We start from the raw sequence: 14,599 nt of genomic DNA, 5'->3' as shown, positions 1-14,599 counted from the left end.
TATCTTATATACCACTGGAGCCTGGCAGTCATCATCTTAATGACTTGCTATTATATGCTGCACCCAGTTCTGTATCTCCAGATGGGATTATCAACTAACTTTTAATGTATTCACAAGTTATGGACAATAGACCAATTCAGAAAAAAAAACTGTATGTACCCTGTTCTTTTGTCAAAACAAATCTATCCAGGCTTGAGCCACTTGCCTGAAATACTGCACAAAACATGTGGAGATACCGACTTGGAGGAGTTGAAAAGTTTTTACACTGTAGAGCTGTATAATTCTCCTTCCAGCTTCTCTGTATTCCTTCATGATAGTTACGGTTAGGGAAATTTTCCCACCATGAGAGGAGAGTGATCTTTTACTTCATCCCATAAGCATTAACATGTCCGAATGCAAGAAGCCTAATTCTAGTGGCAATATTGACTCTAGTTTTTTTATTATTCGTTCCGGGATGTGGGCATCGCTGGCAAGACCAGCATTTATTGCCCATCCTTAATTGCCCTTGAGAAGATGGTGGTGAGCCGCCTTCTTGAACCATTGCATTCCTTGTGGTGAAGGTACTTCCACAGTGCCATTAGGGAGGGAGTTCCAGGATTTTGACCAAACGACGATGAAGGAATGGCGATATATTTCCAAGTCAGGATGGAGTGTAACTTGGAGGGGAACTTGCAGGTGATGGTGCTCCCATGCGCCTGCTGACCTTGTCTTTCTATGTGGTAGGGGTCGCGGGTTTGGGAGGTGCTGTGGCGAGTTGCTGCAATGCCTCTTACAGATGGTACACACTGCCGCCATGGTGCGCCGGTGGTGGAGGCAGTAAATGTTTAAGGTGGTGGATAGGGTGGCAATTAAGCAAGTTGCTTTGTGCTGGATGATGTCGAACTTCTTGGGTGTTGCTGGAGCTGTACTCATCCAGGCAAGTGGAGAGTATTTCCATCATACCCCTGACTTGTGCATTGTAAATAGTGGAAAGGCTCTGGGGAGTCAGGTGGTGAGACACTTGTAGCAGAATACCCAGCCTCTGACCCACTCTTGTTGCCACAATATGTATGTGGCCGGTCCAGTTAGGTTTCTGGCCAATGGTGATCCCTAGGATGCTGATAGTGAGGATTCGGTGATCTTAATGCCGTTGAATAACATGGGGAGGTGGTTAGATTCTCGCTTGGAGGAGATGGTCATTACCTGACATTTGTGTGGCGCTAATGTTACTTGCCACCACAGTGTCATAGATGACTGTATAGTCTTTAGACATGAATCTCATTCATCTAATGCACATATTTTAATGGATAGTTGTGTTGTGTCTCCATCATGTGCTGATATTATTGCTATTTCCATTTTTTTTTTAAATGGATGAACTTAACTATATAAACAGTATTTCTGTGAATCAAAAAACAAATCCTAGGCCAAGATAACCATTGAATATTTAAATTAAGTAGGTAGAACCCTTTTTCTTTAAGATTAGTGAGTAGATTTACATCTTCAACACCAAATTTCAATAGAATGCAAATCAAGTGGGTTCTATAAAGGGCAAGGCAATTTGCTTCACTAGATCACCCAGGCAGTGAAGACAAAAATCTACCCTCCGTGCGTTTGCTTACAATGCAACAGGCAAAGAAAAATGAAAACCACTATATTGCTCCTGAACTTTAGTACTTCAAAATAACATTTATTTATTGATATATTGCGGTTTCAAGTTTCCCAAATGCAAAATGAACAGATTTCAAGGCTCAATTTTTACAATTGGATTAATATATTCAATTTTTTTGTGGTGCAGAAAAGAACATACATAGATAGCTATACCAGTTCCAGCACAAACCAATTAGCACGTTAAGGTAAATGGTAAAGGTTCATCATGAAAGTTTCAACAGTCAGCATTAAGGATAATTTCTTTCTATCAATTTAAAATAAAGACATAGGGGTCGAAATTTGGTACCGCCGTTTTGGAGGTGGTGATACCTCCTGAACGGTTATTTTACTACCAGGCGGTAATCACCGCCTCAAACTGCCAAATTCAGTTTTACCGTCCAAAGAGGAGAGAGCAGCACTAAAGGTGGCGTTACACACTCATCCTCAGGTACCAATGGAGCGGTAGCTCAGCAGACCTACTGAATTTCCCAATGGTAGGCTGCCGCATGCGAGTTGAAAAAAGAGAGAAAAAAAGTTTCTGAAAACTTATGACCTACACTTCCCCACTGGTACCATTAATACATAATTGCTGAAAAGATTAAAGTTAACAACTTACCTTGATCTCTGGACGATACCGCCTCGGGATTCCCAATGTACTGACAGCTTTTCTAGGCTGTACAAATGCCAGCCAGTAAGGCCAACGTACCTACCTCATTTCAAAGCAAAGGCGCCAAGGGGGCGCTGAACACTCGATGACGTCACCATGTGAGTGGCGGTACAGCGCAAGGCGGTACCTCTTGGCGCCGCCCCTACTGCCGAACTAAATATCTCATGAGCCGAGGAACCCGCTCCCCGCCAACGGTAAGTCCTTAGCGGCCTGTTAGCCGCCTCTCTCCGGTGCTAACGGGTGGCGGTGCAAATGGAATTCCGACCCCATAGACTTTCATTATCGTTTTTCATTTTTGAGATATGTGGGAATAGAAACATCTTTGCACTCCAGGTTAATATAAAGGCTACATGTAGCTTGGGTTAAAAGCAGCATAATATGCAGAGTAAAGCTCTCTTTACACCACTCCAACAATGCGCTAGAAGTGCAATAGAATTCCTTACTGTATCAGTGTGCTTCTGATTCTTTGGTCTCTCTGATGGAGACTTATTAATCCATTGGAAAATTATGTATTTTTGTGCCGCTATCTTGCATAGAATGGTTACAACACAGTAGGAGGCCATTCGGCCCATTGAGTCCATGCCAGGTCTTTGCAAGAGCACTTCAATTAGTCCCCCCCTGCCCTTTCCCTGCAATTTGTTTTCCTTCAGGTACTTATCCAATTCCCTTTTGAAAGCCACGACTGAGTCTGCTTCCACCACCCTTTTAGGCACTGCATTCCAGATCCTAACCACGTGCTGCGTAAAAAAGTGTTTCCTCACGTTGCCTTTGATTCTTTTGCCAATCACCTTAAATCTGTCCTCTGGTTCTCGACCCTTCGGCCAATGGGAACAGTTTGCCTCTATCTCCTCTGTTTGCTCCCTCATGATTTTGAACACCTATCAAATGTCCTCTCAACCTTCTTTGCAATCAGGGAGGAATGTGTGAAATATTAGATGAAATAAACATAGTGAAAAAGAAAGTAGTAAGGGGTTCAACATCTTTGAAAGTGGCTAAATTCCCAAGCCCAGATGAAATGCATCCCAGGCTGTTAAGAGAAGCAAGAGGAAATAGCAGAGGCTCTGACCATCATTTTCCAATCCTCTCTGGCTACAGATATGGGGCTGGAGGACTAGTCATGAAAGTAAAAGCCCATGGGATCCAAGGCAAAGTGGCAAGTGGGATCCAAAATAGGTTCAGAGGCAGGAAGAAAGGGCTAATAGTTGATGGGTGTTTGTGTGACTGGAAGGATGTTTCCAGTGGGGTTCCACAGGGCTCAGTACTAGGTCCCTTGCTTTTTGTGATATATATCAATGATTTGGACCTGAATGTAGAGGGTATAAGAAGTTTGCATATGATACAAAAATCAGCTGTGTGGTTGATAATGAAGAACAACGCTGTAGACTGCAGGAAGATATCAATGGACTGGTCAGGTGGACAGGACAATGGCAAATGGAATTCAATAGAGAGAAGTATGAGGTAATGCATTTGGGGAGGGCTAACAAGGTAAGGGAATACACAATAAATGGTAAAACACTGAGAAGTGCAGAGGAACAGAAGGACCTTGGAGTGTATGTCCACAGATCCCTGGAGGTAACAGGACAGGCAGATAAGGTGGTTAAGAAGACAAAGGGGATACTTGCCTTTATTAGCCAAGGCATAGAATATAAGAGCAAGGGAGTTATGCTTGAACTTTACAAAACACTAGTTAGGCCACAGCTAGAGTACTGCGTGCAGTTCTGGTCACCACATTACAGGAAAGATGTGACTACACTAGAGTATACAGAGGAGATTTACGAGGATGTTGCCGCGAATGGAGAACTTTAGCAACAAGGAAAGGCTTGGGTTATTTTCGTTGAAACAGAGGAGGCTGAGGGTAGATTTAATTGAGGTGTATAAAATTATGAGGGGCCTAGGAAGGATCGATTTTCCTTAGGAGAGGGGTCAATCAATTAGTAGAGTGGATAGGAAGGACCCATTTCCCTTAGCAGAGGTGTCAATAACCAGGCAGCATAGATTTAAAGTAACTGGTAGGATGTTTAGAGGGAACTTGAGGGCAAATCTTTTCACTCAGAAGGTGGTGTCGGCTGGCATGGACACAATGGGCCAAATGGCCTCCTTCTGTGATGTAAATTTCTACGATTCTATTATTCTCTGCTCTAAGGAGAACAACCCCAGCTTCTCTAGTCTATCCATGTAACTGAAGTCCTTCATCCCTGGAACCAGTCTAATAAATTTTTTCTGCACCCTCTCTAAGGCCTTCCTGAAGTGCGGTGCCCAGAATTGGACACAATACTCCAGTTGAGGCCGAACTAGTGTTTTGTAAAAGGTTCAGCATAACTTCTTTCATTCTGTACTCCACACCTCTACTTATAAAGCCCAGGATCCTGTATGTTTCTTAACTGCTTTCTCAACCAGTCCTGCTCTGTACACATATACCCCCAGGTCTCTCTGTTCATACACCGCCTTTAGTTTGCGGATGACACCCAAGTTTGCGGATGACACTAAACTGGGTGACAGTGTGAGCTGTGAGGAGGACGCTAAGAGGCTGCAGGGTGACTTGGACAGGTTAGGTGAGTGGGCAAATGCATGGCAGATGCAGTATAATGTGGATAAATGTGAGGTTATCCAGTTTGGGGCAAAACCACGAAGCCAGAATATTATCTGGATGGCGGCAGATTAGGAAAAGGGGAGGTGTAACGAGACCTGGGTGTCATGGTTCATCAGTCACAAAAAGTGGGCATGCAGGTGCAGCAGGCGGTGAAGAAGGCAAATGGTATGTTGGCCTTCATAGCTAGGGGATTTGAGTATAGGAGCAGGGAGGTCTTACTGCAGTTGTACAGGGCCTTCGTGAGGCCTCATCTGGAATATTGTGTTCAGTTTTGGTCTCCTAATCTGAGGAAGGGCATTCTTGCTATTGAGGGAGTGCAGCGAAGGTTCACCAGACTGATTCCAGGGATGGCTGGACTGTCATATGAGGAGAGACTGGATCAACTGGGCCTTTATTCACTGGAGTTTAGAAGGATGAGAGGGAATCTCATAGAAACGTATAAGATTCTGACGGGACTGGACAGGTTAGATGCAGGAAGAATGTTAGAAACATAAAAACATAGATAATAGGAGTACGCCATTCTGCCCTTTGAGCCTGCACCGCCATTCAATGAGTTCATGGCTGAACATGCAACTTCAGGACCCCATTCCTGCTTTCTCGCCATATCCCTTGATCCCTAGACTACATCTAACTCCTTTTTGAATATATTTAGTGAATTAGCCTCAACAACTTTCTGTGGTAGAGAATTCCACAGGATCACCACTCTCTGGGTGAAGAAGTTTTTCCTCATCGCGGTCCTAAATGGCTTACCCCTTATCCTTAGACTGTGACCCCTGGTTCTGGACTTCCCTAACATTGGGAACATTCTTCCTGCATCTAACCTGTCTAAACCCGCCAGAATTTTAAACGTTTCTATGAGATCCCCTCTCATTCTTCTGAACTACAGTGAATACAAGCCCAGTTTATCCAGTCTTTCTTGATATGTCAGTCCCGCCATCCCGGGAATCAGTCTGGTGAACCTTCGCTGCGCTCCCTCAATAGCAAGAATGTCCTTCTTCAAGTCAGGAGACCAAAACTGTACACAATACTCCAGAGGTGTGGCCTCACCAAGGCCCTGTACAACTGTAGTAACACCTCCCTGCCCCTGTACTCAAATCCCCTCGCTATGAAGGCCAACATGCCATTTGCTTTCTTAACCGCCTGCTGTACCTGCATGCCAAACCTTCAATGACTGATGTACCATGACACCCAGGTCTTGTTGCACCTCCCCTTTTCCTAATCTGTCACCATTCAGATAATAGTCTGTCTCTCTGTTTTTACCACCAAAGTGGATAACCTCACATTTATCCACATTATACTTCATCTGCCATGCATTTGCCTACTCACCTAACCAATCCAAGTCGCTCTGCAGCCTCATAGCATCCTCCTCGCAGCTCACACTGCCACCCAACTTAGTGTCATCCGCAAATTTGGAGATACTACATTTAATCCCCTCGTCTAAATCATTAATGTACAATGTAAACAGCTGGGGCCCCAGCACAGAACCTTGTGGTACCCCACTAGTCACTGCCTGCCATTCTGAAAAGTACCCATTTACTCCTACTCTTTGCTTCCTGTCTGCCAACCAGTTCTCAATCCACGTCAGCACACTACCCCCAATCCCATGTGCTTTAACTTTGCACACTAATCTCTTGTGTGGGACCTTGTCGAAAGCCTTCTGAAAGTCCAAATACACCACATCAACTGGTTCTCCCTTGTCCACTCTACGGGAAACATCCTCAAAAAATTCCAGAAGATTTGTCAAGCATGATTTCCCTTTCACAAATCCATGCTGACTTGGACCTATCATGTCACCTCTTTCCAAATGCGCTGCTATGACATCCTTAATAATTGATTCCATCATTTTACCCACTACCGATGTCAGGCTGACCGGTCTACAATTCCCTGTTTTCTCTCTTCCTCCTTTTTTAAAATGGTTCCGATGTTGGGGAAGTCCAGAATCAAGGGACATAGTCTTCGGATAAAGGATAGACCATTTAGGACTGAGATGAGGAGAAACTTCTTCACTCAGAGAGTTGTGAACCTATGGAATTCCCTGCTTCAGAGAGTTGTTGATGCCAGTTACCGTATATACTCACGTATCATGCGACTTTTGAAGACCTAAATTGTAACCTAAATTTGGGGGGTCGCATGATACGCGAGATACAAAATTTGCGGGTGTGAAGTGCTGGCCAAGATTAGGCTGTTAAGCAGACCGTATCCACGCTGAATCTCGGCAGGTATCTCCTGGGCTGGATTGCAGCCTCTATTGTCGCTTGTACTGTATCGGGGGGGGATGAGAGAGAGTCGCGGAGGTCGGGGGGGGAGAGAGAGTCGCGGAGGTCCGGGGGGGTGGGGGGGGGGGGGGGGGGGAGGAAAGAGACCGGACCGGATCCGACCTGACCCCCGCTCTCCCTACCCCGGCGACCGACCTCCGCTTCACCCCCCCGGCGACCCGACCTCCGCCACTCACAACTCCCTCTGAAGTTTGCTGCATTATTAGAGGCTCCATCTATCTCAGCCCAAGCTTCTTTTACCCGCAAACACAGTAGAGGCTGTGGCTGAACGACGCTAGTCAAGCCAGCTGGAACGATTGCTGTATCGGTGTTCGATTCGCAAACAGCTTTCACAGCAGAATCCACTCGATGTTTCATGTTAAGGTCTGTATTCGATCTCAAAAAAGTGACTCGCATGATACATGAGATATATGGTAAAATCATGTTTTGGGGACGAAAATTTAGGGGTTGCATGATACACGAGATCGCAGGATACGCGAGTATATACGGTAATTGGATATATTCAAGAGGGAGTTAGATATGGCCCTTACGGCTAAAGGGATATGGAGAGAAAGCAGGAAAGGGGTACTGAGGGAATGATCAGCCATGATCTTATTGAATGGCAGTGCAGGCTCGAAGGGCAGAATGGCCTACTCCTGCACCTATTTTCTATGTTTCTAGAATTGTACCCGTTAGTTTATATTGCCTCTCCTTGTTTTCTTCCTACTAAAATATATCACTTTGCACTTTTCTGTGCTAAATTTCATCTGCCACGTGTCCATTCATTTCACCAGCATGTCTATGTCTTTTTGAAGTCTATCACTATCCTCCTCACTGTTCGCTATACTTCCAAGTTTTGTCATCTGCAAATTTTGAAATTGTGCCCTGTACACCCAAGTCATTAATATACATCAAGAAAAGCAGTGGTCCTAGTGCTGATCCCTAGGGAACACCACTTTTGGGAACATCATCACTTTTGGCTAAAAAAATTTGTCCCAGTCAAATATGGGAAAAAACCTATATATTGCATAGATCAAAAACAAAAGAAGAATGGTACAATTTCAAGAGTTCTGCACAGAAAAAGTCACCAAACCACTATCACATGCACAATACATAACGGGACCGAAATTGGTGGACATACCACCGCATACCGCCTGCAAATCGCCGACATATCGCCCAAAATTGCGAAATTGATCAAAAAATACCTACATACCGCCCAGCGGGAAATTCATCAGCAATATACCGGCAAACGGTATGCATACCGTCCGCCCACACGGAGCACCCTAAAGACCGCCCAAAATTCCAACATTGGTAGCATACCGCCGGAGATGCACACCGTCTGAAAAAAGGTGGTTTTACGCCAATGGTATGTTGGCGATATATAAACTACAATGTTCCTCCCCCACCGATTTATTCCTCCCCCCATCGATCTATTTCTCTCCCCAGCGATCTAATTCCCCCCCCACTCCCTGCCCGCCGAGAGATCAAATCCCACGCCCGAGATCTAGTCCTCCCCTCCCAGAGATCAGAGATTTAATCTCCCCCCAACCCACCCCACCAGAAAAACACAAAAATAAATAAATAAACAACAATATAAGTATTATAAATAAATCAAAAACATTGCACAAAATAATTAAAAATCTAAACATACCTGGAGACACTTACCTGCGATCAGAGGTCGTCAGTCTCTGGCCTCCAGACTGCTCTACTCCTGGGGCGGGGGGGAAATGAAGGTCGATGGAAGAGTGCGCGCGCGCGCAGAACTCGGGACCCGAAGAACCAGAGTCCCAGTCAATTTACCCTGCACCACCGGAGCAGACCGTCCATCGCACTCCGCTGACACACTACTCAGGACCGCCCGGACCAATATTGCCAGCACTCTACCCCAGCGGTACCGGGCAGTGAAGATTGACCAACCACCGCGAGACCGCCGAGAATAAGGCAATCCACCAAAGACGGGCCCAATAGATTATATGGGGAGGGAGCTATAGATTATAATTCAGTTTTAAATTCTGCAGATTCATAAAACTTCATACAACCTTTTCACTCCCTACACAACATCCGTCCTATATATTATGCTGTTAAACATATTTTATTTAAAAGGGCAAATGTTGAAGTTTTCCAGTGGGAAAATTACACAGACACACACTTTTCAACTTTAATTCGTAATGCTCATCATTGCAACTTTGCTACTGTTGAGATCCAGTATTGCAAGGTAACTTTAATGATAGCTGGAAGTTGTGTGTCAATTATGATTATTAGAGAATATACAATGGATGTAAACTGAAAGTCTAAATCATTTAATACCAGGAAACAAAAGATCAATTTTAAAACTCTGAACAGCACTTCAACTTGGGCATTTGTTGAAAACTAGGTCAACTGTTGAAAATATTCTACTCACCTCAAATTGCTTTCATCCATGCAAAGTATGTAATCAAATGTTAGGAAATCATCCTTGGTTACCTAGGAGTTTAAAAAAATATATACTTAAACATCTGATTCTTTTTAACTGTCACATTATTATATACTGCAATGGAATAATTAAGTTTTGATTAACTACAAATAGCGAGAAACTAGTATGTTCTGATGAATAAACCAGTGTGAATCCAGTGATAAAATTATTTACATTTTGTTAACTAATATTACGGTAAACTGACATTGCTAAGTTAAAATTAATTTTAAACTATTATGCATCATATCCAGCCAAAGCAGCACAAGGCCAGGTAGACATTTAGATATTAATTCTTTGGGGTCAGCCTTGGCTCAGTGGTACTGCTCTCGCCTTGAGTCAGAAGTTATAGATTCAAGCCCCACTTCATAACTTAAGGACAGAGGGCTCAATTTTCCCGGTCATTTGCGCCATATTTTTTGCCATATTAATTTTTTTCCAAATTGTCCACTGCAATCTGTGTCGGCGTAACGGACTTAGGTTCGATTTTTCTAGGCCAGTTTTTTTACGTTCCCTCATGTCTGCACCGGTTTTTTCAATTGTTCGCATGTTTGGCCAACATTTTTTCCTTTTCGGTCGGCGTATCTGGCCACTCCCGAGAAACCTTCTGGTGAGTTAAGAAAACTAGCACACAGTCACAAATCGACGCTGAAACACGCCATTGTTTTTAAATCGAAGATTTTGGAGGGAGTCAAGAACACTGTCAAAAATCAATAATAAAGTTCAACTTTTTTTAAAAACCTGTCAACGTAGAAGCGTAAATTTGTTGGATTTCAGAAGTTCTCATTTTTTTAAAAACTCACTCACATGCCACCACCGACTGGAGGGTCATAACTTTGGCCGGCAAATCGGCCCTGCGCCTGGACTCGGCTACAAAACAAGCTATGGGTTGGGGGATGGGGACGGGGAAGAGAGAGCACGAGGTGCCGATCAGAAGGCTTGGAGCCCGGGGAGCGAGGTACCTTCTGCACTGAAGACTGCAATGAGTGTGGGGGGGGGGGGGGGGGGGGGGAAGGAGGGAAATGAAGGGAGAGGAGAGAGAAGGGAAGAAGTCAGAAGACTCCAATTAGTTAAGGGAGGGGGGGAAGGGAAAAGAGAGGATAAATCACAAGACCTTTGGGTATGATCCATCCATATAGATCTTGGGGAGAAAGAGAACTGCGAACCTGTCCTGCTTTCCTGCCATTTTGAGCTTCTTTCAAAGGTTAAATTTAAGTATGGGGGCAATACTGACAATGGCATACCTTTTCCGAGCCTTCTGCATCATGGTGCTACGTAGGAGACAATTGATTCAACACCATTGCATCAGAAACATCAGGGCCTGTAGGGTGCTGGGCAGAAGGCCTTAGCCACCTCGGATATATCGAGACAGGTGTTCGTACCTCCACCTGAGTGAAGCAGACTGTGTCAGAAGGCTGCGCTTCCGCAAAGAAGCTGTAACTGAGTTCTGTGAGTTTGTCAAAGCAGACCTGCAACCTAGCAAGCATCAGGACTGCTTTGTCAGTTGAAGTGAAGGCTACAACTGGGAATGTGCGCGCCACCTCTCAACATGCAACACATGTCTGCATTCGTCAGGTCACAGCTGCACTGTATGCGCGTAGGAATGAGTTCATCAAGTTCCCCATGACTGCCCAAGCAATCCATGACAGGGCTGTGGGCCTCTCCAGGGTTGCAGGCTTCCTAAATGTACAGAGCTGCATTGATTATACCCACATCACCTTCCGAGATGTACAGGAATAGAAAAGGCTTCTACTCCATTAATGTGCAGCTTGTGTGTGACAAAAGCATCATATCATGTCAGTCGATGCAAGATACCCTGGCAGCACCCATGATGAGTTCATCCTACGCGACAGCGTTATATCTGCCATGTTTCAGCAGCAGCCAAAAGGACAGGGCTGGCTACTGGGAGACAAAGGGTACGGTCTCGCCCCTACGCGTAACCCGAACGGAAGCTGACCGTGAATACAACGTGTCACACATTGCGATGGGCAGCATCATAGAGGGGACTATTGGCATAATGAAACAGTGTTTCCGATGCCTGGACCATTCCGGAGGCTACTTGCTGTACCCCCCTGAGATTGTCGGTCAGTTCACTGTTGTGTGCTGCATGCTGCATAACTTAGCCATCATGGAGGCAGCAGCACCTGGTAGTGGAAGACCCACCTGCGGTGAGAGTGGCTGATGATAATGATGTGGAAGATGCAGGTGACGAGCAGGAGGAGGAGGAGGATGAAGAAGAAGCCAAACAAGTGCCCGAGGCCGGTGCACGACGGAGGAGGAGGGCGGGCCATCGTGCCCCTTTAACGATTGCTCGAGCCGTGTACCAGCAGCTCATCCGTGAACACTTTACTGATGCCGGAGGGCTCAGCGACAACTATTCCACATGGACATGTTTACTGTTTTGGAGCTGTTCCGTAATGTTGTGTTGTGTTAATGAAACATGATTCAGTTTTAATGTAAAACATATTTTATTCAAAAGTTCACAATGTACTTAACTTAATAAAATTGTTCTTGTATCAAACTTTACTTTAACATCACTCTTTAAGATCACTTATAAATTTACATAACTTACAAAAAATTTTTAATTTGAAAAGAGTTACAACAGTAACAATAATAACAACAACAGCAGCAGCAAAGAAAGGCTGCACCCATCTCTCCTCCACCTTATTCTAAAACCGCCCACTGCGCTTGGTCTCGGACACTTCACCACCCCTGCCCGCAGGTGGTGGCACGGTGTTTCTGGGCTTGGTACCAAGTTTATTCTTTCTAACATCTCGGGTACTGCACACCTCTTGAGGAAGGGGTGCGTCGGCCTCAGGCGACAAGTTGGAGGGCCCAGGTGGCAAGTTGGAGGGGTCAGTTTGGAGCTCTTCAGAGGCTGGTGTGGGGATTGGAATGGGAGTGATAATTGATTCTGTCAATGGGCGCGGGGTCTGGGCGTGTTCCCTTATTGCAGCAGCTAACTCCAATATGCTGTCCCTCATGCGCCCTGACAGTGTCTCAACGACCTGCAACATTCCCTCCCTCATGTTGAGCAAAACTGTCTGAACCACCTGTAACATTCCCTCCCTGATGCTCAGTGACGTGGTTTGCACTATCTCTGACATTCCCTCCCTCATGGCCTCTATTCCCTCACTGATGGTCCCGGATATCGTTCCCATTTCTCGTGTTATTACTGCTAGGGCGGTAAGAGAAGGGATAAACAGCCGTGGATAACCAAGGAAATAAAGGAGAGTATCAAATTAAAAATCAATGCGTATAAGGTGGCCAAGGTTAGTGGGAAACTAGAAAATTGGGAAAATTTTAAACGACAGCAAAGAATGACTAAGAAAGCAATAAAGAAAGGAAAGATAGATTACGAAAGTAAACTTGAGCAAAACATAAAAAGATAGTAAAAGCTTTTACCTATATATAAAACGGAAGAGAGTGGCTAAAGTCAATGTTGGTGCCTTAGAATATGAGAAGGGGGATTTAATAATGGGAAATGTGGAAATGGCTGAGACCGTAAACAATTATTTTGCTTCGGTCTTCACAGTGGACGACACAAAAACCATGCCAAAAATTGCTGGTCACGGGAATGTGGGAAGGGAGGACCTTGAGATAATCACTATCACTCAGGGGTTGGGGTAGTGCTGGATAGTCTAATGGGACTCAAGGTAGACAAGTCCCCATGTCCTGATGAAATGCATCCCAGGGTATTAAAAGAGATGGCAGAAGTTATAGCAGATGCATTCGTTATAATCTACCAAAATTCTCTGGACTCTGGGGAGGTACCAGCGGATTGGAAAGCAGCTAATGTAACGCCTCTGTTTAAAAAAGGGGGCAGACAAAAGGCAGGTAACTATAGGCCGGTTAGTTTAACATCTGTAGTGGGGAAAATGCTTGAAGCTATCATTAAGGAAGAAATAGCGGGACATCGAGATAGGAATAGTGCAACATGGATTCATGAAGGGGAAATCAAGTTTAACTAATTTACTGGAATTCTTTGAGGATATAATGAGCATGGTGGATAGAGGTGTACCGATGGATGTGGTGTATTTAGATTTCCAAAAGGCATTCGATAAGGTGCCACACAAAAGGTTACTGCAGAAGATAAAGGTACACGGAGTCAGAGGAAACGTATTAGCATGGATAGAGAATTGGCTGGCGAACAGAAAGCAGAGTCGGGATAAATGGGTCCTTTTCAGGTTGGAAATCGGTGGTTAGTGGTATGCCACAGGGATCGGTGCTGGGACCACAACTGTTTACAATATACATAGATGACCTGGAAGAGGGGACAGAATGTAGTGTAACAAAATTTGCAGATGACACAAAGATTAGTGGGAAAGCAGGTTGTGTAGAGGACACAGAGAGGCTGCAAAGAGATTTAGATAGGTTAAGCGAAAGGGCTAAGGTTTGGCAGATGGAATACAATGTCGGAAAGTGTGAGGTAATCTACCTTGGAAAAGAACAGTAAAAGGGAATATTATTTGAATGGGGAGAAATTACAACATGCTGCGGTGCAGAGGGACCTGGGGGTCCTTGTGCATGAATCCCAAAAAGTTAGTTTGCAGGTAATCAGGAAGGCAAATGGAATGTTGGCCTTCATTGCGAGAGGGATGGAGTACAAAAGCAGGGAGGTCCTGCTGCAACTGTACAGGGTATTGGTGAGGCCGCACCTGGAGTACTGCGTGCAGTTTTGGTCACCTTACTCAAGGAAGGATATACTTGCTTTGGAGGGGGTACAGAGACGATTCACTAGGCTGATTCTGGAGATGAGGTTGTTACCTTATGATGATAGATTGAGTAGACTGGGTCTTTACTCGTTGGAGTTCAGAAGGATGAGGGGTGATCTTATAGAAACATTTAAAATAATGAAAGGAATAGACAAGATAGAGGCAGAGAGGTTGTTTCCACTGGTCGGGGAGACTAGGACTAGGGGGCACAGCCTCAAAATACGGGGGAGCCAATTTAAAACCGAGTTGAGAAGGAATTTCTTCTCTGAGGGTTGTGAATCTGTGGAATTCTCTGCC

The 14,599-nt window shown here is 44.8% G+C and overlaps 1 protein-coding gene across 4 annotated transcripts in view; it reads right to left on the bottom strand.

Moving 5' to 3' along the window:
- acp1 (acid phosphatase 1) overlaps positions 1–14,599 on the bottom strand; it is a 63,228-nt gene that overhangs the window by 16,466 nt on the left and 32,163 nt on the right. For all 4 annotated transcript variants that reach the window (XM_070884933.1, XM_070884935.1, XM_070884934.1 and 1 more), the window contains exon 4: positions 9,540–9,601. In XM_070884933.1, the coding sequence (XP_070741034.1) occupies positions 9,540–9,601 (62 nt within the window). The remainder of the gene's footprint in view (positions 1–9,539; positions 9,602–14,599) is intronic.

The sequence above is a fragment of the Pristiophorus japonicus genome, chromosome 7 (genome assembly GCF_044704955.1).
Source record: "Pristiophorus japonicus isolate sPriJap1 chromosome 7, sPriJap1.hap1, whole genome shotgun sequence".
Classification (NCBI taxonomy): domain Eukaryota; kingdom Metazoa; phylum Chordata; class Chondrichthyes; family Pristiophoridae; genus Pristiophorus; species Pristiophorus japonicus.
The sequence above is the reverse complement of the archived record's forward strand: the minus strand, read 5'-3'. Positions and strand labels throughout refer to the sequence as shown.